This window comes from Panicum virgatum, chromosome 3N, assembly GCF_016808335.1.
Source record: "Panicum virgatum strain AP13 chromosome 3N, P.virgatum_v5, whole genome shotgun sequence".
Classification (NCBI taxonomy): Eukaryota; Viridiplantae; Streptophyta; class Magnoliopsida; order Poales; family Poaceae; genus Panicum; species Panicum virgatum.
Genome location: NC_053147.1, coordinates 1,396,141 through 1,423,583, shown reverse-complemented (window position 1 = coordinate 1,423,583; position 27,443 = coordinate 1,396,141). Strand labels below are relative to the sequence as shown.

Genomic DNA, 27,443 nt, shown 5'->3' with positions numbered 1-27,443 from the left:
CTCGCGGTTTCCAAGTGAGTTCTGAAATTAGTTTTTTAATTAGTGTTCGAAAAGCCCTCCTGACATCTGATCAAACAACGACGAGACACCCAAAATTTTTTGATTTTGGGAACTAAACGCTCCCTAAACAAACAGCGGTCCGTGTCGGTACGTACGTACGTCGGCCGCGGCCGGTCAGAGCCTCAGAGGCCGGGGGCGCGGGCGTTCGATCGAGCGGCAGCGGCAGCCAGCACGCGAGCGCGTGCAGAGAGTTATTGCATGTAAGCCGGCCGGGAGCGCGGCAAGTCAAAACGCCAACAGCGACGTCTGGTTTCTTTTATACGGAGTACAAGTTGTTTGGTTCCGTTCGTGCTATCCAGGTCGTCGTCGTTGAGCATTTACTTTGTTCGTTCATGGATAGATGAGATCAGATGAGCTCAAAACTTATATTATCCTTGGCATCATCTCTCTCATCATCAGCTCGTCGCTCGCAGTGATTAGTATTAATTAATGTTGATTTGTCAAGCTAGCTCAGATCCAAACAGCGCGTGACCTCATGCATGCGTTCCCTCTTCATCGATCTCTTTCTACCTCTTTGTTGTATTATTCCAGTGCAGGAATTAATTAAACTAATTAAAGAGCTATGCATCCTTGTGTGCAATCGTGCAGCTTGCATTGCCTGTTCTTCAGTGGTTAATTTGATTACAGGAGCCCAGCGAATGGCGATAGCTAGGACGGGAACCAACTCCAGAGCAAATTAAACAACAAGAGCTAGCCAGAGGTCTTTGCTAGGCTGGTTGGTGGGCTCTCACACGTGCTCGGCTCCTGCCGCCGCGCTGTACGTGCCAGCATGCGGCGCAGAGATAAAATAGTGGCGCGTGCGCATGCATGCATGTGTGAGAGCGAGACTGATGCATGAGAGCGCGGTCAGTGCCTGGGTGACCGCCGCCCGGCTGCCGGGCGGCCTGGGGGCCGGCCGCCCCGCTGCCGGACGACCGGTCCTTCAGGGATCCGGATGTAAATTTTTCGCAAATTTTTTTATAAAAATGCCCTTGCCGTCCGGCAGTCGGGCGGCCGGGATCTGGCCGCCCGGCTGCCGGGCGGCCAAGGTACATTTATGTAAATTTCAAACACGAAAATATATTTTTGTAAAAAACAAAAATAAAAAATAAAAAAACCGCCTGAAAACGAAGCGCGCGCGCGCAGGTCGTTCGGCCCATTCGGCGTCTCCTACCTGACTCCCTCAGCCCAGCCCAACGAGAAAATGAGCCCGACCCGCTCAAGAGCGACGCCTTCAAGTACCCCCAAGCACCGGCATGAGGCAGACGACACGAGACAACCACTTCTCTCTCCCAGTCTCTCCGCTTCCTCCTCCCCCAAGTTCCACCTCACTTGGCGGCCTCCGAACACCTCCTGCCGCAGGTACGCGCCGCCGCTCTCCCCCTTCTCGCTGCCGCTAGTGTGCGTCGAACTCGCGGCCCTTGCGCCTAACCTCTCCCACGGTTTCCGATCGCACTGCAGGCGCGCGGATTCGTTGCAGCGATGGCGCCGTCCAGGCACGCGGACGAGGGCGGGCAGCTCCAGCTCATGGAGCCCGACAGGGTCGACGACGAGGAGGAGTGCTTCGAGTCCATCGACAAGCGTAAGCCGCGCCATCACCCCTCTCTTCTCGCCTCCCAGTCCCACATTACTTGCTCTCGTCGCGTCCCGTGTGCGCGCGCGCCCGCGTTTTCCACCCTACCACCCTGGTCGTGCTCCAGTCTCCGGACTCCGGTTACGGCGTATCGCTTCCGTGAGCATACGACGCTTTGCCTTCTAGGGTTTAGTTTCGGGAGTTTCCTTTTCCGTCCGAATTGATGGTGGTGAAGTTGATGCGATTTGAAATTGGTCTCGGCATGTGTTTGGTTTTCGTTGCGTGCAAGTGGTTGTTCTGCACTTCTTCCGATTTCCCCAAAATTTCGAGTGCTTCGGGAGTCAACTAGCGTTGCAATCGTGGCCTATATTATTTGTGGGGTTTGTGTTCCTAACGATTGATCTTCGTTCCGCGGGTAGTTCGGTCTGATTAGTGTTTGCTAACGCTGTTTCTGCACACAGATTGATCTGAATTTAGCCTTAATTTGAGTTCCTGAGTTTATTCTATCACGATGTTCAGCCAGCCAATTCCATTTTAAAGGCAGTTCTGAGTTCGAGACGAAGAATTGGATGGTGTCTTCACTCTTTGTTCTCTCTGTTATTACTAGCTGTCGTTCTAGTCTGGGAGGTCGTCTATCTTGTCGCATCTGGGAACTCCTTTTGTTTCTGTGAGCTGTAGAGACAATGTACCCCGGGAATCCTGGGAGAGTCCGAGTAGTTCGTTCCGTTTAGACCATCCAGCTTAAATAAGAGGTCTAATGGTGCTAGGCTCTCTCCAGTCTCTCCTCTTGCCTCTTCTTCTATCTAGCTGTTAGCTTGTACCCGAACTTAAGGAATTTCCATTTGCATGAATGGAAACGGGGTTGAGACTCATCTCGAAAAAGTAACCATTATGGAGGTGATTTCAGATTTGGGGGCACGTGGGTTTAGACTTAAGTTCATATTTGGTTTCGCAATGATTCACGTTGTGCTATGTTCTCTGTTGCATCGCCTACATTTATTGATACTGAGTTCTCAGCACAAGTCCTGCAGTAAATCTAATCTGTGGTGCATCTGTTGGTACAGTGATCTCTCAAGGGATAAACGCAGGAGATGTCAAGAAGCTGCAGGATGCAGGGATTTATACTTGCAATGGCCTAATGATGCATACCAAGAAGGTTCTGAAGTGCATCCCAAATCTTCATTGAAACTGTCTGAATTTTTGGTTGCATGGCGTGCTAAATTGATATCTTGTTTGTGGCACTGTTTGTTCAATATTCTGAACATAGGATAATATTGTTCTATTTTACAAGAATATTCTAAACAGAGGATTAATATCGTTCTATTTTACAAATCATCTGGCAGAGCCTTACAGGAATCAAAGGTTTATCTGAAGCTAAAGTTGATAAGATCTGCGAGGCAGCTGAAAAACTTCTGGTATGATCATTTGAATTTATTTTGCCTAAAACTTCCATGCAATCATGTTTGTATGATATGGTATCCTGAAACTGCCTTCTTGTTTGTTTGTCACAGAGCCAGGGCTTCATGACAGGAAGTGATCTCCTTCTCAAGGTAAGAAAGTTAGATTTAAGCTACTAGTCAGTGTACAGTTTATCAGTTAGTTTACAGTTTATCAGTTTGGTGCTGTCTGATGACCAATGCTTGTCCCATGTAAACTAACTAACAAAAGGTTGATTGCTTACTAAATCTGCTTTGGCTCTTTGAAATTTCAACTACTTCTCATACTTATTTCCTTTTAAGGTTGTTTGATTTATTTGCTTATTTTGAAGCGGAAGTCTGTTGTCCGGATTACAACTGGAAGCCAGGCACTTGATGATCTGCTTGGCGGTAATGTCTCTTATCTTAATCTGTTCTATGATTATTCATGCCATCATATTAATCTAATAAATAGAAATGTTTTAAATTCGAAGGAGGGATTGAAACACTTTGCATCACAGAGGCATTTGGGGAGTTCCGGTACGCAGATGTTCTCGCTCCTGTTATTTCTTTTCCTCTGAATGACTGCTGCAGGAGCCTGTACTATGTGTATGGCTGCTATTTATGATATGGGCGCCACATTTCAAAATAAATGTAGTTGGGCCTACCTGAGTTATGAATTAGTATTTAGGCTGATGATAATATGATAGAACCTTTCTAAGCCTCTTGTACCTCCGTGTTCTGTTATCTCATCTTGCTGAGGTATTGCTAAGCCGTGCATCTTGCAATTTCTGAACATGCTTTCTGCTTTCTTAACATAGCACATGGATACTTTTTCCAAACATTTTCCTGATGTGAAGTGATTCTTTTTACTAATTGATGAAATTGAGCCGGGACCTGGGATCTCTTTTTTTTCTTTCTTAAAGATAGTAGTATCTGAAATAATGCTTTGTAGTATTCTATTGCTGAGAGAAATTCACTATTGCATATTATGCACATGCATGCTCATTAAATGAAAGAAACCTCTCAACTATTTAATGAGAATAGTGTCATATTGACAATGACAGTGTAGACCCTTGCTGTACTTTTTCAACTCTTTGTATTTGTGAGTTCAGTTAGCTTTTCAATTTGAAATATATGTCATCTGCTTGTCCTGCAGGTCAGGGAAGACTCAGTTGGCTCATACTCTCTGTGTCTCCACTCAGGTTCATCCTCGTATCAATTTTTGTTGTAGCATATGGACCATTAAACTGTAAAAGTAATGGAATTTGAGGAAACATCGAAGCAACAGAATAGTTTTCTTATTTCTGATTGATGAAAGTGCAGCTTCCAATCCACATGCATGGGGGGAATGGGAAGGTCGCCTACATTGACACTGAGGGAACATTGTATCTTTGGAATTGCACGAGTAATTTGTCAAGCTGATTCTCTCAACAGATTTATATCCATTGCTATTTTCTCCAAACTGTTTTCCTTAATGAAGTTTTCAGCCGACCTGAACGCATTGTGCCAATTGCTGAGAGATTTGGGATGGATGCCAATGCTGTTCTTGACAACGTATGAATTCCATGTGGCTAACATTTCAACATTTCTCATTTCTGCTAACCCATTTCATGACTAATAGGGCTAAGCTTTTTACTTAATTTTATTTCTGTTTCTGGTTAGATCATATACGCTCGTGCATACACCTATGAGCACCAGTACAACTTGCTGCTGGGCCTTGCTGCCAAGATGGCTGAAGAACCTTTCAGGCTTCTGGTAGCCACGGAACTGTGATGTGCATTTATTTATCATATATCTCAATTGTGCTTATATGGTTCTTTTGCCCTGGAAACAGATTGTGGATTCTGTGATTGCACTGTTCCGTGTTGATTTCAGTGGCAGGGGTGAACTTGCAGAGCGTCAGGTATTCTCGTCAGTTCATTGTGAGGCCATTGTAAAAAAAGTTGAAGGGCATTATTTTATCTTCTTGCTTATGGGTATCTGGTATGAAATTGCAGCAAAAGTTAGCACAGATGCTGTCCCGCCTTACCAAGATTGCTGAGGAGTTCAATGTTGCAGTGTACATCACCAACCAAGGTGAGCTGTTCTGTTTAGCCCTGTATCTATTCCAAGAGTTTAATAATAATGAGTTTCATATCATAACGTGTCTCCTTTTGTGTTCCAGTGATTGCTGATCCAGGTGGTGGCATGTTCATAACCGATCCAAAGAAACCAGCAGGCGGCCATGTGTTGGCGCATGCTGCCACCATCAGATTGATGCTGAGGAAAGGCAAAGGCGAACAGCGTGTCTGCAAGATTTTTGATGCCCCTAACCTTCCTGAGGGAGAAGCTATATCCTTTTGCTTTGATGATATTTATGTTTCCTGCTAGAGGTACTGATTGCCTTCATTTCACATCTTTCTAAAATCTAGCTAAATTGCCTTGCTTAGACTTGCATAGCAAACTCTTTATGATAGTCAACGTTACCTGCAAACTGCCATGATTGAAAGGTGAATACGAAACAGCAATCTGATGCCTACAAGTTTTGTTTCCCTTGACCAACCACACGTTTTCCAGGTTACATCAGGTGGAATAATGGATGCAAAAGACTGATTATCCGCTCCTGTCCTAAGATCTCGTCAAGGCTTCTTTAGTAAAGTCTGCAACATACATCTGTACATCGAGAGAAGTTACAGTAGTGTTACTCTGTTTTGTCTTTAACATAGGAAAAAAGTATATGGTGCTTAGGCCTTCTACTGGGCATTTTTGCACGGAGTTGAGAACACGAGAGATCGAAACAACTGAACCGAGAGGATATGTTTTTTCTATAACGTGAACATCTTAATGTCTTTTTGGCTTTCAAAAAACTAGACAGAGTATCAAAACAACTCTTCTTAAGAAGACCCCTTGGTCCCCACAAAGTTCTAAATGAAAGGAAGATAAAAGCTGCTGATGCTAATGTGAGTTTTTGGTAGATTGAGCATTGGGGCACAGAGCAATCCAGTACTCGATCATCTTGTTGATTCCAGCTCTAGGCCTTTGGCACCGGTCTGTATTAAAACGTCCAAATGGGCAGTAGTAACAGAGATAGTACGACAGCTGCACGAGCATGATGACTGATGTTAAACACGAGAGCGCCTGCCCGTTAAGTTAACGTACAATGAGCTAGCACAGCACACATCTGGGCATATCAAGTTTTTGGCAACCTGCAAAGGTTTCACATCTCTACGTACTAGTAAGTAATCATTTTCTGTAATAGCAACATGCAGTTATATTTTCTGCCACGCAAACTAAAGAAAAATAATGTCACTTCGATTTATCTCTTGTTTTGATTTGGGCCGTCAGATCTTGAGTCAGACTAGAATATACGTGGCGTCGGATGTCTAAACACAAAGGGCGTGATTGGATGGCGGGCGTCCCCAGTCTACCTGCATCTACGAACCAGGCTCTCGGCACATACAGGTTCCTCTAGGCCGGTGTTTGGTTGCCATCTTTTGCTTCGTTTTGTGTGCATATTACCTTTCAACCAGAGAGCATGTGAGCACTCCGTTGCATCGGCCGGGCCTGGCTCGCCAAATACGCTCGATTTCCACGTTCCTGGCAAGCCTCGCTCGAGCTGCACGGCTGCACGACCGGAACCTGGCTCAAACGCTTGATCAGGAAACCAAACAACTCAAAACTACATCCGGTTAGCCTGGCCAATGAAGATGCAGCTAACCAAACAGCCCAAAAATCCCATCATCTCGTCCCGTGCTCCGTTTGGTTGCGGCCGCAAAAACCAGCGAATCCGAGGGCCATATCGAGAAAGGTCACTCCGGACCGCCGCGCCGCCGTCCTCCAGCGAGAAATTTCGATATTTAACCCTAACTTCGCAGGCCTCACGTGTTCTAACACTACGTTCGCAAGCCTTTCGAAATTTGACATCGTGCCTGCGAAGTGTTTCGAAACAGGGGTTTTTCACCTATTTTCCATTTTCCCTCTATTTCCATTAATCTTTCCCTTTCCCAGCCATCCTAAAAAGACCTATCTACCCTTTGCCTTATACACTTGAATCGATCAGGAGGGTCATGTCACAAGGAGGTGAACCGCAAGCTGGTGGACATATTTTTTCTATGACCAACAGTCATGGTCCTGTCACAAGGAGGTGATACATATCTGAATTTTTTCTTGACTTATCCCTACTGTTTCTACTTTTTTCATAGCTTCACGTTACCTGATTTTTGTAGCCAAACTGCTTTAAGCTTGGAAGTCCAAACAAGTCCTTGTGGCAACAAACAGAGAACTACTATCACCACAAGTCCTGGTCCTATGACTCGAAGGTCAGATATTTAACAAATTAATAAGATTAAAATTTCATGTCTATGAGTTGTCATCTCTACATTGCAAATTCTCTACTGTTTTCAGGTAGCTGGCATTAACCATGGAAGGTGAAGCCACTACTGCTACGACCTCTCCTACTACTACTGCGCCCACTCCTACTACTGCAGTCACCCCCCTTCGGAGGAAGCAATTAGCTGTGAAGAAGAAGATCACTCCAAGGAAGGCAAAAAAATGATGTTCTTCATGCAAAACTGTTATGTTTAGCTAAACTTGTCTTGCTGTTTTGTTGGGAAACCATGAACCCCAATACTATGTTTCATGGCTGCTTTTGTGGAACTGGATGATGTTGTGACCATGTGTTTATGTGCTATTTAGGAGGCCCCTAATGCTACATATATTGCAATGTTTATGTGTTATTTGTATGTTATATATATATATATATATATATATATATATATATATATATATATATATATATATATATATATATATATATATATCATGCAACTTGTCATCCCTAAATCAAAAAATTATGGCCATATGCTGTCAAAATTTTTTTGGGGAAAAACAACATCAGTCCACTTGAAAAAACAAGGCTGTAAGATCTGTAGTCTGAAGTACGGAGAATGATGGCTTCGATCCCTCCTGATCGATTCAAGTGTATAAGGCAAAGGGTAGATAGGTCTTTTTAGGATGGCTGGGAAAGGGAAAGATTAATGGAAATAGAGGGAAAATGGAAAATAGGTGAAAAACCCCTGTTTCGAAACACTTCGCAGGCACGATGTCAAATTTCGAAAGGCTTGCGAACGTAGTGTTAGAACACGTGAGGCCTGCGAAGTTAGGGTTAAATATCGAAATTTCTCTCCTCCAGCCTCCTCCCATCTCCGAGCTGAGCCGGTGCCCCCGCCCCCCCCCCCCCCCCCCCCCCCCCGCGTCGCCTCTATCGTTTCCCGACCTCCGTACCGCTCTGCCCCCCCCGCCTGTCCGCCTCCCGCCGCGGCGCCGTCCGACGCCACCACCGCCTGACGCCGTCTGTCAAGCCCCGTTGTCTCGTTCGCATCATCCGCTGCCGTAGCTAACTCTGAGCAGGTACCGTAAGACCAAGTCGCCGAGTACGAGCCTTGAGCCTGTGACCTGGGCCTGCAATTTCGTCTTCGAGATTCTAATTTCTCTCCAAATGTTTCTAGGGATACAGAAAAGGGAGAGAAGATGTCGTCGAAGAAGAACTACTACAAGGAGAAGATGATGCGGCGGAAGTAAGCACTCCACACTACATGTGCTTTGTGTTTGTTCTGTACATTTCTTAGCGCCAAGTGGATTTGGGATCGGACAAATAGGATACGAGCTGTGTCTCTGGCTCTGGGAAAGGAGTATTATTGTTCCGTTTTGTTTTATATATAACCCCCGACCTGTAGCTGTTTATTAAGGTTTGTGGAACTAACTTTTGATTAGACTTGAAATGGGGCTGCTTGTCTGTGTGTCATATTTCTCATACATACAGAGCAGAAACATTATTCAGTAAAACCACAGCTGCTGATGCTACAGTTACTATTGTTGTGACATGATTCCATGAATGTCTGTAACCAAAATGGGCAATCAAGGCTGACCCCCCCCCCCCCCCCCCTCAGCTTAACCCTTTAGCCAGCTAGTCGGACTGCTACATAGTTTATTATTTGATTCATGTACTCTTTTGGATTTTTTTTTCTCGAACAATAACTCTTTTGGAATAGCACGAATTGCTATCACTAAGTGTGTCTGGGAATATACTATCCATCTTTATGGACTTCTACTTTGTATATGTATCACAAGCTGTTGATGCAGAGAATCACATTCAAATGGCTAAAGTGCTAACCAAGGGAGATATGAAAATATGCAGGATACCCACACTTTCAGAGATTCTGGCTTGGACAGAATTCATACACGTTTTCTGCTTTTTTTTGGATATGTTTTAGAATCCGTAATCATGTGAAAGTTGTAAATGATAGTGACAAATTATATGCAAACTAGAAATACCTCCAACATAAAACTCATGTTACCTATTCTAAGTGATTCAGGAAACCTAAATCGCTCTTGTTTTTCATTCAGAGAGGAGAAAAAGGAAGAACCAGAGACACCCAGGTATCGCGATCGTGCTAAGGAACGTCGTGAAGATCAAAACCCAGATTATGAGCCTACAGAGCTTGGTTCATTTCATGCTGTGGCACCTCCTGGGACAGATTTGAGGTAACAGATCACATGGTCTGAGGCTTCCATCTGTGCTCTCATATGTTTTCTGGAATTTTGATTTTCTACTATGTTTGTGTTACAGTCTGGCAGATGCGCACAAGATTTCAATTGAGAAGAGCAAATTTCTAGGAGGTTGATTGTGTGATGCTATAGCTTTTTTTAGGGAAATAATTTCTTTTTTATGGGGAAAACATTTCCTTTTTCATGTTCTGAACTCTTTGATTGACATTCCATTTCCACTATTATTGTAAGGTGATTTGGAGCATACACATTTGGTCAAAGGCTTGGACTATGCTCTACTTCACAAAATACGGAGTGAAATTGAAAAGAAACCTGATGCAGAGGATGGGAAGGATGCAAAGTCAAGGTACTTGCCACCACAGTATGGTTTTAGTAATTAGCATTATTTCATGTTGCTATTCCTTTTCCTATATGATTGTAACAGTGAGTAGGGTTTACCTTCAAAGTTCACCCATAAGGCCATAATAGTAATTGCTACGTGCAATATTCACTTGTGCCCAAAGAAAACCAGTACAAAAAGTTGGTCCATGGTGACTGAAGTATTTGGACCAACTTCTGTGGGACTAGCTTTACACTAGTTTGAGTTAATTTAAAAGAGATTTATTTTCCTCCCAATTGAATTTTAAAAGAGTCGAAACTGTTGATAAGCTTACTATTCCTAGAGATTGGTACAGTAAATTAAAAAAGGGGTTCTGCTTCTTGTAATAAAATTTTGCATTTGTATCTCTTGTAGTACTGCATAACTTTACCAGCTTATCTTCTTGAAGCCATTATGCACACTTGTGCTGTTCTGCTACTAAGTGCTAACTGAGATTTATCTGAGGTCTTTTCTATTTTGTACAACCAATAATGATATGTTGACCTTAGAGTATATGTAAACATAATCTCAGTTAAATATTGTCTCCTGCACATTGTTAGCACCACCCTCTGCTACAATGACTTTTTTTTGTTACATCTACGATTGGAGATGTACCAATACAAATATCTCTTGTAGTACTATAGACATGCCTAGTGCTTTGGAAGCATGACACATACCTTTCATTTTTTTTGTAAGGTCAACAAAAGAAGATCAGGTAGTCTCCTTCCGGACTGCAACTGCAAAGGTAGATTTCCTATTTAGTTTATCAGTGTTTTTTTTCCTTCATATGTTAAGGGCTAATAAAATAACATGGATACTCATTGTCACTCTGTTTGTTGCAGTCTGTCTACCAATGGATCATAAAGCCACAAAGCATAATAAAAGAGAATGAGTTGTTTCTGCCTGGTCGGATGTCATTTATTTACAATATGGTAACACCCTTATTCCCATGTTGATTCGTTTGCTTCAGCTGCATAGTGGAGGTGATTGTAAATTCAGAATGGTCATGTAACTCATGTATTGTAAATTGCAAACTGTAGGCATTAACTCTCCCTATTTTTCCTCCACAAAAATGACCATATGTAATTGCATTATTTTATTTTCATAACTCATCAGTGTTCATAAGTACCAATAGACATATGCTATGCATGTATAAATATCTGAAACATAGAGAAATCAAAATTATGCTGTCAAATTGTTTTAGAAAGATATTTATAGTTCAGATTTTAACCTTTTTATTCTGATTAGCATTCTAATGTTATGATTATCCTTTTTCCTTTTACAACATACAAAATGATTATGTTTCATTCTATTATAAGAAATATTTGTCTGTTTCTCTACTCATCACCTGAAGTGTGATCAATTTTCTGTAGTTCTCACTTCTGCTTCTATTATGCTCCTTCATCTTCAACTATAGTGTTAATTTACTTTATACCTCTGATATCATGATTTATTCTACATGCATTTGATCGTCATTGCAGTGCTCATGGCCTCATAAGTGCAGCATCCGGTACTTTCTCTATATTCATGTTCCATTAGGGAAACCAAATCACAAGCCAGAAACCATCAGTAGCTCATTATTATTGGGGGGCATGATGCTTTTGGTGTTCTAGATATATCCTTTCCAAAGATTTTCTAAAAAGAATAGAGTACAGGTGTCAGCAAAGCCTATTATCATGAAGTAGCCGATATCATCAAGTTCCTTTTGTTTGCACTACGCCACTACATCTTTTGTTGTATCATTTTATCTTTCTTTTTTGGTACAAAATTTTAGTTTAGCAAGCACAATAATTATCTCCATTTAATCAATCAGGAGGAAGGAGTAACCAATGATATTCCAACAACTCTTCATAGGAGCAAAGCTGATTGCCCAATTCCAGAGGTATTATAACAACAGTTGTATGCCATGTTGGAGTAGCTTCTAACTTTTCTTTCTCAATAATCTTTTTACTTCTGCAGGAGATGGTAACTGTCAGTGTGGATGGTTCTGTACTTGACAGGATTGCTAAAATTATGACATACCTCCGACTTGGATCTTCAGGGAAGGTCTTAAAGAAAAAGAAAAAGGAGAGAGATTTAAAAGGTGGGCTACATCAAAATGAAAATAAATGCTACTGAGAATAGGAAAACTTTCTTGGTAAAGACGTGAGAAAATATGCTAAAGTGATTTGTTTGGAAGAAGCTAGAAGTGTTTATATTTAGTAATACAGAAGTTGCTACTTTTCTGAGGGATGCTTGAGTTTTATTTCAATTGTACCTCAGTATTCTTTCAAGAACTATCTTTAGGTGCTTGATGGGTTAGATATCTATTTAATTTGTTGTGTTTGTAGCAGGGAAGAACAATTTGGTGACCGGTGACTATGACGAGGCAGTAAAACCTTCCCAAACTAATGGTTCTGCTCTGAAACATCAATCACAGAAGGATATGCCGCCACCACCACCACCACCCCGTCGGGACAATAATTTTAATGGGAATGAGAAGCAATCTGCCCCTGTTGCTAGAGCAGATGACGATGACATTTTTGTCGGAGATGGGGTTGACTATTCTGTCCCTAACAAGGAAATGAGCCAGAGCCCTGTTTCTGAGGATATGGATGAATCCCCACATAACCATCAGAAGCAGACTTATTTCACTGAACCCATGTATGGCCCAATACCACCATCTGAACCTGCTCAAGCTTGGCAACAGCCGGTAAGGCTATTAATATTCAGGGACTTAGGTTCTGGTGGATATCTGTAATTTGAACCATGCACTTTGAATGCTAGAGGCTGACAATTTATTTGCTATTTCTCCATATTCGTGCATGCTATAACCTATTTTTAGTTCTCTATATTCCAATTTATCCAACTTGGTCGTAATACTTAATTTCTGGGTCCAGATTGGGTATGATGCTGTTCAAGCCCAGGTGGCATCTGCCGGGTATCAAGGCGACTGGTCAGGCTATGTGTATGCAGAACAGCAGTTGGCTTATCCGGAACAGTATGTGCAACAAAGCACCCTGGAATACGATGTGTTAGCTGACCCTAGTATATCCCAGGATCCAAGGTTCATGACTCAAGCAGACAAGGATCGGGGCCTTGGTTCTGTTTTCAAACGTGATGATCAAAGGCTTAATCAGCTGAGAGAGAAAGATGCACGGGAGAGAGATCCAAATTTTATTTCAGATAGTTACTCTGAGTGTTATCCTGGTTACCAGGAGTATAATAATGAGATTGCCGGGAGCGACGATGAAGATGATTTATCAAAAATGGATATGGGTGGACGGGTAAGTGAAATCATTTGGATCTTATGCATAAAGGTTTCCTTGCTGATGCAAGCCTATGCTTGTGACAAGGGTCTGTGTGAAATAGCAGTAGATAAGCATCACTTAGTTAATATTTATCAAAGTGCAGTTGCTTTTGAGTTGATTTGCACTGATAACTCATTTCTTCTTTTTTTTCATTATTTATTTGAATAATGAAATTGCAGTAGCTGTTCTTGTGAGACCTTACTACTTTCAGTCTGGGATTTTGAACATAATCCCAAAAATGTCTCCTGGTATTACTAAATCTGGTTGTTTAGCCTGTACATGTTCTGTTGTTCACTTGTGATAAAGTAGTAATTGGCTCTTTGCTTCTACTGCAATTATGGCTTTTGGTTTAGATTTAAAATGGTTTGACACATCTGTTGTTGAACCATGCATAAATTTTTATCCTTGACATTTTTGGACCATCTCTGTAGTGTATTCTGATATATGATTCTTGAGCAGGCGAAGGGTCGTCTTCACAGGTGGGACTTTGAGACGGAAGAGGAGTGGGCAAAATACAATGATCAGAAAGAAGCCATGCCGAAGGCCGCCTTCCAGTTTGGTGTGAAGATGCAGGATGGTAGGAAGACAAGGAAGCAGAACAAGGACCAAAAGCTCACGAATGACCTCCACAAGATAAACAAGATCCTGGCTCGGAAGAAGGGTGAAAAGGATGGGGCTGATGATGGTGGCCATTATGATGATGATTTACCTAGCTCAAAGAAACAGCGTGGCTGAAGCTGTTGATGGTTTTTGTTTCTCCTGCCAATAGTGCTTATGTGCTAAATTTACCATGTTTACCTGGTAGCTGTGTGCTGTAGTGTTTGACTACTTGTTCGAGGTGTCACTTTGAAATATATTGAGCTCCTGAGCTGAAACATTAGAGGAAATATGCCTGTATTTGTAACCTTTTTCATGTGAAGAAAAGAGGCAATACTCTATTTATCATTATCCTGTTCTTTCAATTTGTCGAAGGTGCTAACTGTGCGGGCAGCTATCTGTGAAAAATAATCACTGCTTAACCATAAATTGTATAAAAATAATTTCCATGTCTTAGCTCATTGTGCAGACAATACTTCGTTTTGCTGCCAGTATGATCAGCAGGGTTAAGCTCGCGATTGTATGTTTTTGTTTATTTGTACGAGCAATTGTTTCAAAAGGATAGATAGTCTATACTAAGGGCCATCTACCCTGTGATACACCTGTCTAATTGTAAATGACACTTATGTACTATGTGATTACTTATAATTGACCTTGAAAGTAGGGGTAAGAACACCATTGCCCATTTCATTGAGGCGTGTTTGTGGGCATTTCCTATGATCCCCTTGGAATAGGAAGAAAGGTGAATGAATCCAAGGGTGGATTGGGTCCATCACTGCCTCCAAAAGACCAAAACACTGTATTCCCCTTTGAGTATCTTCAGTCAATTTCACACGAATGGAACCGGAATTAATTGGTATTCGTATGAAGAACTATACTATTTCAACAATTATCAGTTTTTGCCAACAAAATATGCTGAAAAATCTGAGCTTCTAAAGCATTTCCTGCATTCTCCCAATTTATTAGTTGTTTTGACTTTTCTAGGTGTAGATTTTGCTATGCACCTAAATATATATTATGTCTAGATGTGTAGCAAAATCTATGTATCTAGAAAAAAAAACAACTAATATTTAGAGATGGAAGTACTTTTTGCCCACGTTGCTATTTTTGAGATGAAGTGCTTTTTGCCCACGTTGCTATTTTTCTTGATTGCCATTTAAACAAACTGCAAAGCTTAATTTTGCAAGATGCCACGTGAAGCATAGGGTAGACTACAGAAAGTGTCGTTGATGTATTTTTCCTATGTAACCTCACTGTAATGTCTACAAGCATACAAATACCCGATATGATGCGTTCTGTTCCTGTATATGTTATCAACAGTCTGACCGATAGTAAATGAAATAAACATCTAAGTGATTCTGTCAGTCACATTCACATTGCATGCGTATTGAACAAAACCAGACAGATTTCACAGTTACAGAAATACTGGCAAAGGCCATTTGGATTGCTTAAATAGCTGGGATGAAAAATGAAAATGAATATAAATTGGCAAATTTACATGCAGATACTTTTTCTAGCCATAAATATCCTTCCTGACCACAGTGAAACTCCCAGCATAAAGTTTCACCTGCCGCATCAACCCACCACCTCCCAATCTCCCATCACTACTCTTCGTCCCACCGCAGGTTGCATACGTTACCATCACCATTCCACTACCATCTGGCAGCACACAAACACTCTATTCACTTGGCTTGTCAGCCAACCAGCCATCAATATTTTTCTCTCATACCAAATCAACACCAGCCACCAACAATATTTTTCTTTCATAACAAATCAGCAGCAGCCACTAACCACAGCCAAGCGAACAGAGTGAATAACTTCATCACCGGGCCAAGGACAGGAAACTGGACCCATTTGGTGACAACATATAAGCATACATCTAGTAGTCAGATATGGCTCCAGCGGCCAACCTCACCATGACCTAGCCATGGGCCCATTTGGTGTTTACACGGGTATTCAAAAACCAACATAGCTAAAAGCCTTAATAGCATGTTAACTACACTAGCTAGTTTTTTCAGCAATACCATTTTCGGCAGGCCCCTCATTCTTCACCTCAAGTGCCTGATAAGGCACTTCGCTCATTGGTTGAGGGATTGGGAGGCCACCAAAATCTTGTGGGAAGAACTCGAAGTCTGGCCCAAAGTTGAATTTGACCACGCAGTTTGGCTCGTTAGGTAACGTATACATTGATGCAGCTGGATAATACCTCCCTCCAGGAATGTCCTTGAAGGCACTGCCTTGGCATACCCCATTCTTGAAGTAGCATATCTCACTCCCTGTGTATGCAAGAACCATGGAATATTTATATTGTCTAAACTCTGAACAAACAAAATAACGGGCAACAGAAGTGTAGAAGAGCCATTGTTGGGGACATCCATTTCTTTTCATGAGTGCAGAACAAAGTGTAATCTAGAACACAGGGTGGTCCACCAATTAATAAATAATGAACACCCAACATCCAAACATTTTAGCACCAATGGGACAACTAAAACCTCTCAAGCATAACCAATTGGGATTTCCAACTAGGCCATACAAAAATCAATATTAAAGATGCACCTTATTCATGTATGGAAGATACAACAATATACTTCAAGAAAGAAATATACAAAGATGCACATACTTATTCATGTATTGAATGAAGCAACTATAAGGTGCAAAGGTGTTACTATGAAAGGACATGTAAACTCCCAGACGAAAAGGTTATGCTGCAAGATAAATTTTCAATTGGCATTTCAATGCAAATGAGCAAGGATTTGTTTATGCAGTATACATTAGTTTAGGCTTCAGAAATTGCTAAAAGATGAATAAATGGAAACTACTATCTAGTGCATGCAATGGAGACATGGTGACTTCGTACACATTTAACTAGTCTATATAATGTCTAAGGAGGGTACAGGAATTCATGCAAGGGTGCATTGGGAAAACACCATCCCAATCTAAAACTAAATGACATGTATCTACCAACACACGGGCAAAGCATGAGCAATACATTTAATTGTTTAATCAAGTATTCAACATCAGTAGGCAATATCTGCATATGATTTCTAAACTTTACTCAGTCCTAACTATTTATTGTCCAATTACCCCTTGATACTACCAGAAAATGAGATTCTTGCTGAATCCGAGTTTGCTGCTCCAACCCCATTACTAAACTAATACCTATTCTATATGTCGTGGAGCTGCAACCACGGCCGGGTGGCGGAAGGCACCCGCCCTAGCCCAGAGGGTGTGTACTCGGGGGTTAGCTAGTCTTAGTTCGATCTCACTCAAGAACGCGATGAACACAGCTGGTTTAGAGTGGTTCGGGCCGCCGGAGCGTAATACCCTACGTCCACTGTGTGTTGTATTGCCTCACGCTCTCTAGCTGAGTCTTGAGAGAGTCTGAGGATCTGTGTTCTAGCGGGTGTGCTCTCCCTTTTATATGTCCAAGGGGAGCACGTACACTGAGCGGGGCCCCGACATGTGGACCCGACGATGTATTATAAACTACACTTTGGCCTTCAATGCCTCAGATCCGGAGATCTTGTCGTCGGCCTCCGTGCGTAGCTTCTGACCAGGGATGGTCTTGAGCTGTCCTATCAGAGTAGAGTCTAGCCTCTGCAGCCGCGCGTCGAGGTCATGATGAAGCGCCGAACTACTGACTCAGTCATTGTAGCAGCGTGCACTGTTGCTTCAGTCAGTAGCTGGTCATCATGACTCGTCGCCCATGCGCACGGCGCTGAGTCTTTAATGCTTGCCTTGGTAACTGACGAGCCGCCTCGGTAACTGGCGATCCACAGTGTGGACTGACAAAAGCTGCCCCGTGCCCAGCGGCAGCAGAGCCTGCCTCAACCACTCGCACTTAATGCGGGTGGGTGAGGGAGCTTCCAGCGGAAGGCTTGAGCCCGCGCCCGCGTCTGCGTGACACGTGGCGGCTCCGGACCCCTCCCGAGCAGCTAACTGAGCCGAGAGCTCACGGGAGTCCGGATAGGCACGTGGAGGTCTCGGACCCATCTGCGGGAGTCCGGATGGCTCGTGGAGGTCCCGGACCCATCTGCGGGAGTCCGGATGGCTCGTGGAGGTCCTGGACCCACCTGCGGGGGTCCGGGTCCGCGGCCACAGGTGCTGAGCATTTCCACCTCTGGGACACGTGGTGACACCGGACCCGTCCCCGAGCGGGAAGCGGGTCCGGGACCGTTGGTCCGGTGAGATGGAGTCGGACCCCAGGGGTCCGGCTGCTCAGCTCCTTAGGGCGTAGTTACAGATAACTACGCGAGTCTTGGCACAGTAGGAGTGGGTACCCCAGTTGCAGGGTACCGACACTGTATAATAACAAAACTGTAAGAGAAAGTGTTTATACATGATTACTTGTTTCATTAGACATTCTTTTCTTGAATTTGTCATCTTGAAATCTCAATACCCCATTTACAAAATTCTGCTAGTAGTCATCTACATTATCTCAAGAACTGAGTGAGAAACAATTCATCTTATTGTACAATAGCTACTTCATAGCCATTTCATTGTAAAAACTGTATGTGTTTTTAAATTGGCACCAACAACCAACCTACAGCTATATACAGAATTTTATTAAAACAGCCACTCACCAGGAACAGGAGCTGGTACCTTCTGCTCCTCCTTGGGGACTTGCACATGAAATGGCATTCCCTTGTACTGAATCAGGTCGGGTTGCTTAGGCTCATATCTCTCCCCATCAGGTAGAGAAATGTAGAACCCGAGTACATCTCCTTCCCCATACCCTTCATCAGCATACTTCTCCCTCCAAGCCTTATGCACCTTGGCGCCATCAATGTCGCGGTACCCAAACCCATAGGCATCATACCCAACCGGTGTCTGGAGATCTGCCCTATTGGTCACCCATCCAAGGCGCGTGTGGCCTGTGGCGCCGAGATGCACAACCTTGACCTCAAAGTACCACGCCCCGGCCGCCACGCCGCGGGTGGCGCGCACCATGCGGTAGCCCTTGGTGCTGGCAGCTGTGAGGCGGTCGTCGGAGACCTCGATCTTCTCGGACTTGAAGAAGCGGGAGAGTTGCACGGGCTGGGTGGCCGCGTCGTCGTTGCGCTCGGCGGCAAGGCGGGTCGCGGGGACGAGCTGGCACAACTCATCTCCACCGGCGATGGGTCCGGGGTGGGCGCCGCTGATGCCACCACCGGGGCCGTGGCCGCCCGGCTGCCTCGCCTTCTTCTTGCCCTTGCGGGAGGTTGGCCGGGTCCAGACGCTGTTACCGCCCTTCTTCTTGGACTTCTTGCTGGCCGGCGCCGGCGGCGCTAGGGTCATGTGCTTCCTGGAGCCGCCAGAGGGGTTGGTGATCCCGTCGTCCTCGCCGTCGCCGGGGGCGTCAGAGGCGGAGGCGAGGGCGCCGTCGGGTGTTGGTGCGAGGGCGGGGGTGTCGGCGTCCGAGACTTCGAGGGGTGCGGCATCGGAGAAGGGGGTATCGGGATCCAAGGAGGCCGGGGTGTCGGGGAGGCTTGGGGTTTGGATGGCGGCGGAGGCCAGCGTATCGGCGGGCGGAGAGGATGGTGGGGGCGGCGAGAGACCGGATGGAGGTTGCATTGCGGGAGGCTGGGGCGAACGCGGCGGCGGCGGCGGCGGCGGCAATCGAGCGCGGAGGGGATTAGGGATTCAGGGGTTTTTTACATATTTACCACTATAAGGAGAGGCACTCGCTCGTTTAGCATTTTTAAAAAGACGTCTACATATTTAGCACTACTGTAGCTGCGATTACTATATTTTTACCACTTTGTCCTACGTGGCACGACACGGCGGCAGGACACGGTGGTGTCCGGTCAGCAAGGCGATGTGAAATGTCGTTATTGCCCCTGCCCAGCTCCTCTCTTCTCCCTCTCCGACAGATGGGTCCCGCAGCTCATCTCACTGCCAGGTGGGCCCCATTCGTCAGGTTCGTCTTCCACCTCCGACGCCCTTGCCCACGAACACGACTGGCTCTGCATCCCCGCGGCGGCCAGCCAGCAGCCGCGGAGGCAGCCACGGCCGCCGCCGACCCGGACGCGCCGCCTCTTGGGGCCTGCCCTCTCCGCGCCGCCGGCCTTATCCCCTCGCGGGCGCCGCCCCTCACTGTGGAGTTCAGTCTCGGAGGAAAAAAAACAAAGAGAAAAAAATCTCCTCGTGCTCTTCCCGTTTGGCGTCGCCCGCCGCTACCATCCTCGTGCTCCTCGTGCTGGAGACAGGATTAGTTACTCCCCATGATTAGGAGGTGAGATTAGCCGATGGGGATTAGATTAATCGGGTGGATCCGGAGGGGGTGACCAGGGTGTGGTGCTGGAGATGCCTGCGGGTGGCAGCGCGGCCGGCCGGCGCTTCACTGCATGGCGTGGCGAACAGCGGCACGGGCGACACGGCGGCCGAGGCAAGCCCAGCGGCACGGGAGCTCCAGCAGGCCTGAGCAGGCGCTGGCCGGTGGCACTGCAGCAGCGAGCGCGTGCCCAGCCGGCGCGGCGCGGGTCCTGCAGCAGGTGCGCAGGCGGGGAGGCAGGGGCTCGGCTCAGCCGCGCGGGGAGGGGAGCTGCGCAGGCGAGAAAGACGAAGCTGACAAGTGTGGCCCACCTGGCAGTGAGAGAAGCTGCGGGACCCAGCTATCGGAAAGGGAGAAGAGAGAAAGACATCAGGGGCAGCAAAGACATTTCGCATGAGCTTGATGACTCAGCGTCACCGTGTTAGGCCGCCGTGTCATGCCACGTCAGTCAAAGTGGTAAAAATGTAAGAGTTGGAGCTACAATAGTACTAAATATGTAAGAGCTCTTTTAAAAGTGGTAAACGAGCGAGTGCTCTTCCTTATAATGGTAAATATGTAAAAATCCCGGGATTCAGAGGGGGAGCAGGACGAGAGGTTCCTAGTTAGTAGGCAAAATTTGCCATGGACACCGTTGTCCCATTTGATGGCATTTGACATAGATCATTAAAAAATTGCATCTTTGCTCAAAGACACCGTTCAACCAGTACATTTGCTCAAGGACACCGCAAGCACTATTTTAATCGATTTAATTGGAGAGAGATGAGAAATGACAATCGTAACCTCGGTGTCTGGGTTTGGCGCTACAATCTTAGCGCTAAAGAGAATTTTTTCCGCATGAAGGACGGAATGAAATCTATTTATAAAATTTTTTAGGGATGAATATAACTTTTCGTGACGAATCTAATAACATTAATTAATCGCGGATTTGCTACAGTAATCATTCTCTAATCGCACGGTCAAAAGTCTCGTTAGATTCTTCAGAGTCACTGAGGCGGGTTCTGAATTTAGTTTTGTAAACTATCTTTATTTGACACCATAATTAACAATCACACTGTCACTATTCACTAGCACCCTGCAAACACAGACCTTCTTCTTCCTCTCGCAGAACCATCGCACGCCGCTGCACTCCTCGTGGCGATTCTCGTACCCAGCGCGGTGGCCACGCCCAGCAGCAGGCCTCCCTGGGCGCGCAGCCCTCCCCAGCGTGCGCTGTCTTCCTCGACGCGCGCAGCCCCGTGGAGGTCCTTTCCTCTCCTCCCACAGTCCACAGAGTGCTAGCGCTGGTGTGAGGAGGCTGCGATGCTCTTTTGCTGTCAGCAGCCTCCGCTCCCCATCCTCGGCAGCGCCCACGAGAGGTGCTTGATCCAGCCATGATCTTGTATGCCAGTCGCTGGATGCACCTGAATGCGCCGTGAGCTAGGAAGCTAATCAAGCAATTATACTAGCTGATTTTCAGAGATGCAAGCTGGAGAATCAGTCAATCAGTTGCCCTGCAGAAGTGTTGCGGCAAGACCTGCGGACCCCCTCAGCGCCATCGCCGGAAGTGGGTGCCATCGCCGGAATCGAGCGCTGCGGCCACCTCGAGAGGGCTCCGTGCGGTATCGAGCGCCATGGCCATCTCTAGCGGGCACCACGTGCCGCCAAGAGTAGGTGCTGCCGCAGTGCCGCTCCCGCTACCCAGCCATGGCCATGGGGAGTTCTAGATCCTGTTTTTTTTTCCGGTCACGAAGGAGTCAGCTCAGCTGTTCCAGGCGAGGGTAATTTAGTCAATTTCAGAAGTTTTCCATTAAACTGAATATAATACTAAATCGAGTGTCCAGCGGCAAATAACCATAAATTTATAGTGTCTTCCAGCAAAACCAAATATTTTTAGTGGCTTACGGCAAAAGTCACCTTTGAGCAGTGTCTGGTAGCAAATTTTCCCTAGTTAGTAGTAGTTGGGAGGAGGATGTGATTTCTTTGGGGTTCTTCTCTTGCCCTCTAGTGGCTAGGTCCGTGGGTTTCTCAATGTGTGGGCTTTAGTAAAAATAAAGAAAAATTGAATTTGTACCATTACCGTGTGTTTGGTTGGAGGTGCGGAGCGAACCTGGTTGGAGCCGACCCAATTTTGGTCTGTTTGGATGAGGGGCAAAGGGAGCGGAGCAGCTCCCGGAGAGGATATTCCCGCAAGATGCGGGTTCGCTCCGTCCGTCGAATTTCGAGGGACGGAGCGAACCCGGACGGGTTCCGTCGGCGTCCGTCTTGTCGTCCTCGTCTCGACCTCGTTCCGTGGCGCCCGTCCTCGTCCTCGTTCCGCGCCGCCCGTCCTCGTCTCGACCTCGTTTCGCGCCGCCAGTCGTCGACCTCGTTCCGCGCCGCCCGTCCTCGTCCCGACTCGCGGCGGCGGAGCTCGCCCGCGGCGGCTCGCGCCCGGCTAGGGAGGGGAGGGAGAAGGGGGGGAGGAGGACGGCCATGGCGGGCGGGAGGAGCAGGGGCCACCGGATCTGGCCGCTCCGCCGCGTCGAGAAGGCCGCCCCGCCGGCTGGACCTCCGTGCAGGCCGCGCGCCGCGCTTGCCGGGCCGCCGCACTCGCGGGGCCTCCTCCATGACGCGGCAGAGGGTGGTAGGGCGGGGCAGAGACCGAGAACGAACCGAGGAAGAAGAAGAGTCTAGAGAATGACCGGTGGGACCCACCAAGCAGTAGCTCACGGTGTTAAATGAACCATCCATCCCCTCTTTTTCATCCCTCCAACCAAACAAAAAATGGGATCAACCCAACCCCGACCCCAAACACAAACCAAACATAATAGAGATTGGAGCCAATCCCAAAACGAGGGTTGGAGCCAACCCATCCCACCTAAGGCGTGTTTGGGACGGCTCCGTCCCCAAGCGCTCCGGCTCTGTGCTACAGTAAACCTCACTATGCGGCACTGTAGCGTGGAGCTGAAACCACCGGCTCCACGCTACAGTCACTGAGGGAGGGGAGGAGCCGGCGGAGCTGAGAAAACGTGGCTTCACCGGCTTCACGCTACAGTGCCGCTACAGTATGCTATAGTAGACGGAGCCAGAGCCGGCTTCCCAAACAGGCCCCTAGTCCCACAACCAAACACAAGGTTAAAAAATCCCAAAATATATATATATATATATATATATATATATATATATATATATATACATACATACATACATATATACATACATATGTGTGTCTCACATATCATTGACTTTGGTGAACTCCACATGTCAGTGAAATAACGATGGTATATATCTAACTTTGAGATTTTTTAATAATACAAATCTTGTTTTTTATGGTTGCTAGGTCAAAATTGTATTTTTTGTGGAACAAATTTTGAACCATAAAATTGCATTTATTTTGGAACAGACAGAGTATAATCTGATCACGAAGAACACCGTGGTCCCATGTGCCGGAAATCTCAAGCGTGCAAGAAGACGCTTCCGCAGACGAATGTGCGTTGCATGAAGCACGAGAACAAGCAGAATAAAAGACACATGACTGCAAGACAAAAGATGGCGATTACTGCAACCAAAGTCAAGCACTATTTTATTTATAGTACCAGTAGTAGCAGCACACCAGGTTCGCGGGTTGATCACACAACAATATATGCGATGCTGTCAATAGTCATTCATAGTTTGGCACAACCATGCCTGACATAAAGTCACTGAGATTGCTTATATGTGCGAGCTTAAGACGACTGGAATTGCACCCATGACTTCAGAATTCAGATCAACCTGCATGGTAATTGAACAATGGTTAGTGGGGAGAAGGAATATGCCAAAGAAAATCATATAAACAGAAATGCCCAAGTGAATTACTCCAGAAGAAAAGGTGCCCAATGACATTCCGGGATATTAAATCAGGAAAATCTACAGGTTCATGGCAGCCTCCTCAAATTCAAGCATAAACCAACTTCGCCAGTAATCTAAAATGTTCAGGTCTGTTGATCATGCCCACAGTGCACAATATACTGCATTGCTCTATGAAAAAGTAACTACAGCAAATGTGATCTTTAAGGAGGTCAATTACAGGCAATCAATCCATGGCAGCCACATTTCTTCTGCTAGAAAGACCAGGACACAGTAGGACACCATCACCACCCCCACCATGTTCAAACACAAATAAATTCTTTCAAAAAAAAACACGAATAAAGCTATTCGTGCATGTGGGATGCTAGCAACACAACATCGGTTTGGTCCATATCACCAGAACTGAAAGGAATAAAAGCTAGGAGGACCAAATCCTTCAAGGATCACATCTCCCTTATCACCTTACTCAATCAACCTTTTATTTCATTTTTAACTCACATAATTTTGCTGAAACAGCAACTGATAATTGGATTACAGCTCAACAGGTTATGATAATCTAATAACATAGCCAACGTTAGTCGTCCACTCATGCTGGTTAACAGTTTTGGGCATATCAAAACACATCTATTGTGTATGATAACAATGAAAAAAGTACACCATCTATCACTTTTCTAAAAAATTATAAACAAAATGTCACTAAACTAAACACCAACAAATGTTTGACAAGCATGACAAAAGAACAAATTAAGACACCAACAATAATTATAAGTAAAACAGGTATAGCATGACTGAAGAAGTGATTTGCAAATATCTTGTAGCTATCAGCAAATAACTAACCCTAGGATTAAATGTTTAAAGGACGGCCAAGCATTGGATATTGTTCGCCAACATCTAGTTAAGTGAGCCTTCAGGTCCCCATAGATTTCATGGATCAATAACTCAACAACAGGGAGACCAGACTCAAATTGGATGTGCCAATATGCCACGAAACAGTTGTCAAACCCGCTACTGAACTTGACATAATACGTTACTTGCTCTTCATCACCAAACATTTGCCATTACAGGTACCCAGTATGAAATTCAGTCTTGTATTTATGTGCATTTCTGAAGATTCTACAAGGCAACAACTAAACCTACCCAATAACTAACCCTGTAAATTACAGTGTCCATAATCAATCAGGATTCAGTAATTCACCATACATATCCCAGCACTAGAATCAAACCTTAAGTCATCTAGATTTCGTTTTGTATGGTCAAATTCATGTTCTGTTTCATCTCATCAGCTCTTGCTGGCAGCATGCGTACTGCAGTCCTGTTACTTTAGAGCAACTCCAAAGATTGATTTTCCCCTTTCCACTTTTTAGGCATAAAGATGATTTAGGGGGGGGGGGGAATTTAGCTCCAACAGATTGATTTTCCCTTTTCTCCTTTCCCTTTTCCCCTTTATTTCTCTTCCATCTCCCCTTTTTAAAGGGGAATTCCACCTTCTCCCTTTCTATCCATTCTTTCCTAGCCATAAGATCCACATGCATGAGAAAATCCTGGCCACTCATGAATTAAAGAGGAAAGGAAAAAATCAATCTGCTGGAGCACATCTCCCCAATAATCTAAAATTGTGATGGGGGATTTCCCTGTAAGATGAGAAAGGGAAAAGGGGAAAATCAATCTGTTGGAGTTGCTCTCAGCTATAGACATTCACTTGTGAATGATCGAGGCCGGATTTTTCGTTAATCTATAAATAAATAAATCCCAGGAGCTACAAGACTCTGACTAAACCTAACCAAAAACTAACCCTGTAAATTACAGATTCACTGATTCAGTAATTCACCATACATACCCCAGCGCTGAGAAAATGACAACTAGAAAGCTTTGGCACAACAGTCCTCCAAATCAGTCAGCATGACTAGATCAGAAGAACGAAGTGAAATTGGAAATACGCCACACCAATTTTTTTTAAAAATGAATTCAATCCGCTAAGCTGCTCCGAGCGATCATCCGATGATCTAGCGTGCAAAAGGAAAACTAATCTCCAAGCCACGCGCTCAGGAACGACGAGGAACGGTGCCGAATCCGAGAGGGGTTACCCTACCTGATAACCAGGGGCATCTGTAGTCAGACAGGGCAGCTAGTTGTAGTAGAGCTCGAGGCCCATGCCGTCGTGTATCTCGTAGTCCTTGAGGGTGATGTGGTCCTTGTAGATGTTGTACCACTTCTGGATGCGGATCTTCTCGGGGCGCGTCCCCGTCTGCGCCGCCACCAGCTTCTTGAGGTCGCCGATGGTGTCGTCCTCGTTGCACTTGACCCGCACCTTCTTCCCCAGGCGGTCGTTCAGCACCACCTCGATCATCTTCGCCTCCTCGCGCTTCTCGCCCTGCTCCTCTTCGAACCCTAGCTCCCTGACTCCGGCGGAGACGTCGAACGGCAAAGGCAGACGGTTCCGGAGGGGAAAGAGAGAGGAAGAACGTGCCGCCGCCTCTGCTTTTCTTCTGGGAACGGGAGGTTGCGGTCAGCTGCATCTGGGCCGTCCACTCACAATTTTACGGCCCAGATTCTGATTCCACCAAGTCTAAAAGTTTATTCCTCCGAAGAATCTAGATGGCCGGCCAGGACAGCTGGCATGCACACGTCAGCGCTGAGCCGCTGATGCAACGAGCGAGCTCTGCCAGAACTCGGGCCCTGTTCCTGTTTGGTTGTTACTTAGTACTAGTAGCACACAATTCCCGATAAAAGAATTATATATGCATGGAGTACTAAACGAAGTTTATTTGCAAAATCTTTTTACGGATGAGTGTAATTTTTCACGACGAATCTAATGATAGTAATTAATCGATGATTGGCTACAGTGATGCTACAGTAACCATCCTCTAATCGTGCGGTCAAAGACCTCATTAAGTTCGTCTCGCGAAGTAGAGCAGCGCTGTGGAGTTAGTTTTGTAAATTACTTTTATTTAGTACCCCTAATTATTGGTTAAAATTTTTGTGCTACTAGCACTACTAAGAACCAAACAGGGCCTCGTTCGCTGTCTCTGCGGTCTGCAAACCAAACAAAAGCAACCGACGATCCATGGCCGTCGCCGATGCGGAACGCCAGGAGCACGACGACAGCGGCCGCTGCAGCCGCCATGGCCGGAGCCATTTCCTCGTCGTCGCGTACCGGCGTACGGCTACCAAGTACCAAGGCCACCTCAACCCGGCCCGCGCCCAGAGGCGAAGCTAAACCCAAAAGCATCGTTGTACACTCCTTCATGTCTATAGTAATTCTATAATTATCAAGTAATGTTTCACTAAATAGCTTTAGATTCGCCCCCCGCGTGCGTCATGCTCTCCGCCGCACACGGCCGCATGTTCCCGTCGTCCATGGGCTCCGACGAGGCTTCCGATGGCCTCATCTCCTACACGTCCCCTACTCCGACGAGTTCGGCTTCGGCACGCAGCCGAGAGGGCTCGAATCAGATGCCAGTTTTGAATTATCCACGAAAATTAGAGTGTACTCCATTCGTTCTAAATTATTAGTCATTCTAAAATTTTTAAAAAATTATTTTTTTTAAATTTAAAAAAATTTATA

The 27,443-nt window shown here is 45.5% G+C and overlaps 5 protein-coding genes and 1 long non-coding RNA gene across 9 annotated transcripts; 3 read left to right on the top strand and 3 right to left on the bottom strand.

Moving 5' to 3' along the window:
* The first annotated feature begins 1,306 nt into the window (after nt 1-1,306).
* LOC120663547 (meiotic recombination protein DMC1 homolog B) lies at nt 1,307-5,858 on the top strand. Its single transcript, XM_039942403.1, has 15 exons — nt 1,307-1,401; nt 1,501-1,621; nt 2,677-2,768; nt 2,956-3,027; nt 3,124-3,162; nt 3,381-3,438; nt 3,522-3,567; nt 4,187-4,232; nt 4,354-4,415; nt 4,518-4,584; nt 4,693-4,785; nt 4,865-4,933; nt 5,028-5,106; nt 5,195-5,361; nt 5,578-5,858. Exons 2-15 carry the CDS (start codon nt 1,522-1,524, stop codon nt 5,620-5,622), a joined length of 1,035 nt encoding a protein of 344 aa, XP_039798337.1. The 5' UTR covers nt 1,307-1,401; nt 1,501-1,521; the 3' UTR covers nt 5,623-5,858.
* Nucleotides 5,859-8,248: 2,390 nt separating this feature from the next.
* LOC120663544 (suppressor of mec-8 and unc-52 protein homolog 2-like) lies at nt 8,249-14,172 on the top strand. 4 transcript variants are annotated; one of them, XM_039942398.1, is made up of 12 exons: nt 8,249-8,418; nt 8,517-8,585; nt 9,415-9,552; nt 9,638-9,687; nt 9,808-9,922; nt 10,631-10,679; nt 10,777-10,866; nt 11,748-11,816; nt 11,894-12,017; nt 12,265-12,626; nt 12,814-13,200; nt 13,684-14,172. In XM_039942398.1, the coding sequence occupies exons 2-12, from the start codon at nt 8,539-8,541 to the stop codon at nt 13,957-13,959; spliced, it is 1,707 nt and encodes a 568-aa protein (XP_039798332.1). In that variant the 5' UTR covers nt 8,249-8,418; nt 8,517-8,538; the 3' UTR covers nt 13,960-14,172. The 4 variants fall into 4 exon arrangements, with proteins under 4 accessions (XP_039798332.1, XP_039798335.1, XP_039798334.1 ...); XM_039942401.1 differs by having other exon boundaries at nt 8,250-8,418; nt 12,268-12,626; XM_039942400.1 differs by having other exon boundaries at nt 8,264-8,418; nt 8,525-8,585.
* A 1,063-nt stretch (nt 14,173-15,235) lies between these two features.
* Nucleotides 15,236-19,446, bottom strand: LOC120663540 (protein TRAUCO-like). Its single transcript, XM_039942394.1, has 2 exons — nt 18,405-19,446; nt 15,236-16,097 (listed from the first exon to the last, which is right to left on the bottom strand). The coding sequence occupies exons 1-2, from the start codon at nt 19,372-19,374 to the stop codon at nt 15,823-15,825; spliced, it is 1,245 nt and encodes a 414-aa protein (XP_039798328.1). The 5' UTR covers nt 19,375-19,446; the 3' UTR covers nt 15,236-15,822.
* Nucleotides 19,447-20,713: 1,267 nt separating this feature from the next.
* LOC120663541 lies at nt 20,714-21,720 on the bottom strand. Its single transcript, XM_039942395.1, has 2 exons — nt 21,588-21,720; nt 20,714-21,474 (listed from the first exon to the last, which is right to left on the bottom strand). Exons 1-2 carry the CDS (start codon nt 21,607-21,609, stop codon nt 21,098-21,100), a joined length of 399 nt encoding a protein of 132 aa, XP_039798329.1. The 5' UTR covers nt 21,610-21,720; the 3' UTR covers nt 20,714-21,097.
* On the top strand, nt 21,295-21,998 carry LOC120663543. Its single transcript, XR_005670531.1, has 2 exons — nt 21,295-21,429; nt 21,531-21,998. It is a non-coding gene; the product is annotated as an uncharacterized LOC120663543 (long non-coding RNA).
* A 1,590-nt stretch (nt 21,999-23,588) lies between these two features.
* LOC120663542 (ubiquitin-like protein 5) lies at nt 23,589-26,361 on the bottom strand. The gene is made up of 2 exons (XM_039942397.1): nt 25,968-26,361; nt 23,589-23,803 (listed from the first exon to the last, which is right to left on the bottom strand). The coding sequence occupies exon 1, from the start codon at nt 26,223-26,225 to the stop codon at nt 26,004-26,006; it is 222 nt and encodes a 73-aa protein (XP_039798331.1). The 5' UTR covers nt 26,226-26,361; the 3' UTR covers nt 23,589-23,803; nt 25,968-26,003.
* Between the last annotated feature and the right edge of the window lie 1,082 nt (nt 26,362-27,443).

Excerpts from the sequence above, each read along its gene's own strand:
- LOC120663542 (XM_039942397.1), bottom strand. The coding sequence starts at position 26,225 with ATGATCGAGGTGGTGCTGAACGACCGCCTGGGGAAGAAGGTGCGGGTC.
- LOC120663544 (XM_039942398.1), top strand. The coding sequence starts at position 8,539 with ATGTCGTCGAAGAAGAACTACTACAAGGAGAAGATGATGCGGCGGAA. Across the intron at positions 8,586-9,414 it reads GAGAAGATGATGCGGCGGAA|AGAGGAGAAAAAGGAAGAAC; the intron begins GTAAGCACTCCA and ends TTTTTCATTCAG. Across the intron at positions 9,553-9,637 it reads CCTCCTGGGACAGATTTGAG|TCTGGCAGATGCGCACAAGA; the intron begins GTAACAGATCAC and ends TTTGTGTTACAG.
- LOC120663541 (XM_039942395.1), bottom strand. The coding sequence starts at position 21,609 with ATGGCGCTGAGGGGGTCCGCAG. Across the intron at positions 21,475-21,587 it reads GGCGCTGAGGGGGTCCGCAG|GTGCATCCAGCGACTGGCAT; the intron begins GTCTTGCCGCAA and ends CGGCGCATTCAG.
- LOC120663540 (XM_039942394.1), bottom strand. The coding sequence starts at position 19,374 with ATGCAACCTCCATCCGGTCTCTCGCCGCCCCCACCATCCTCTCCGCCC. Across the intron at positions 16,098-18,404 it reads GGTACCAGCTCCTGTTCCTG|GGAGTGAGATATGCTACTTC; the intron begins GTGAGTGGCTGT and ends TTGCATACACAG.
- LOC120663547 (XM_039942403.1), top strand. The coding sequence starts at position 1,522 with ATGGCGCCGTCCAGGCACGCGGACGAGGGCGGGCAGCTCCAGCTCATG. Across the intron at positions 4,233-4,353 it reads CTCTCTGTGTCTCCACTCAG|CTTCCAATCCACATGCATGG; the intron begins GTTCATCCTCGT and ends ATGAAAGTGCAG. Across the intron at positions 5,362-5,577 it reads ACCTTCCTGAGGGAGAAGCT|GTTTTCCAGGTTACATCAGG; the intron begins ATATCCTTTTGC and ends GACCAACCACAC.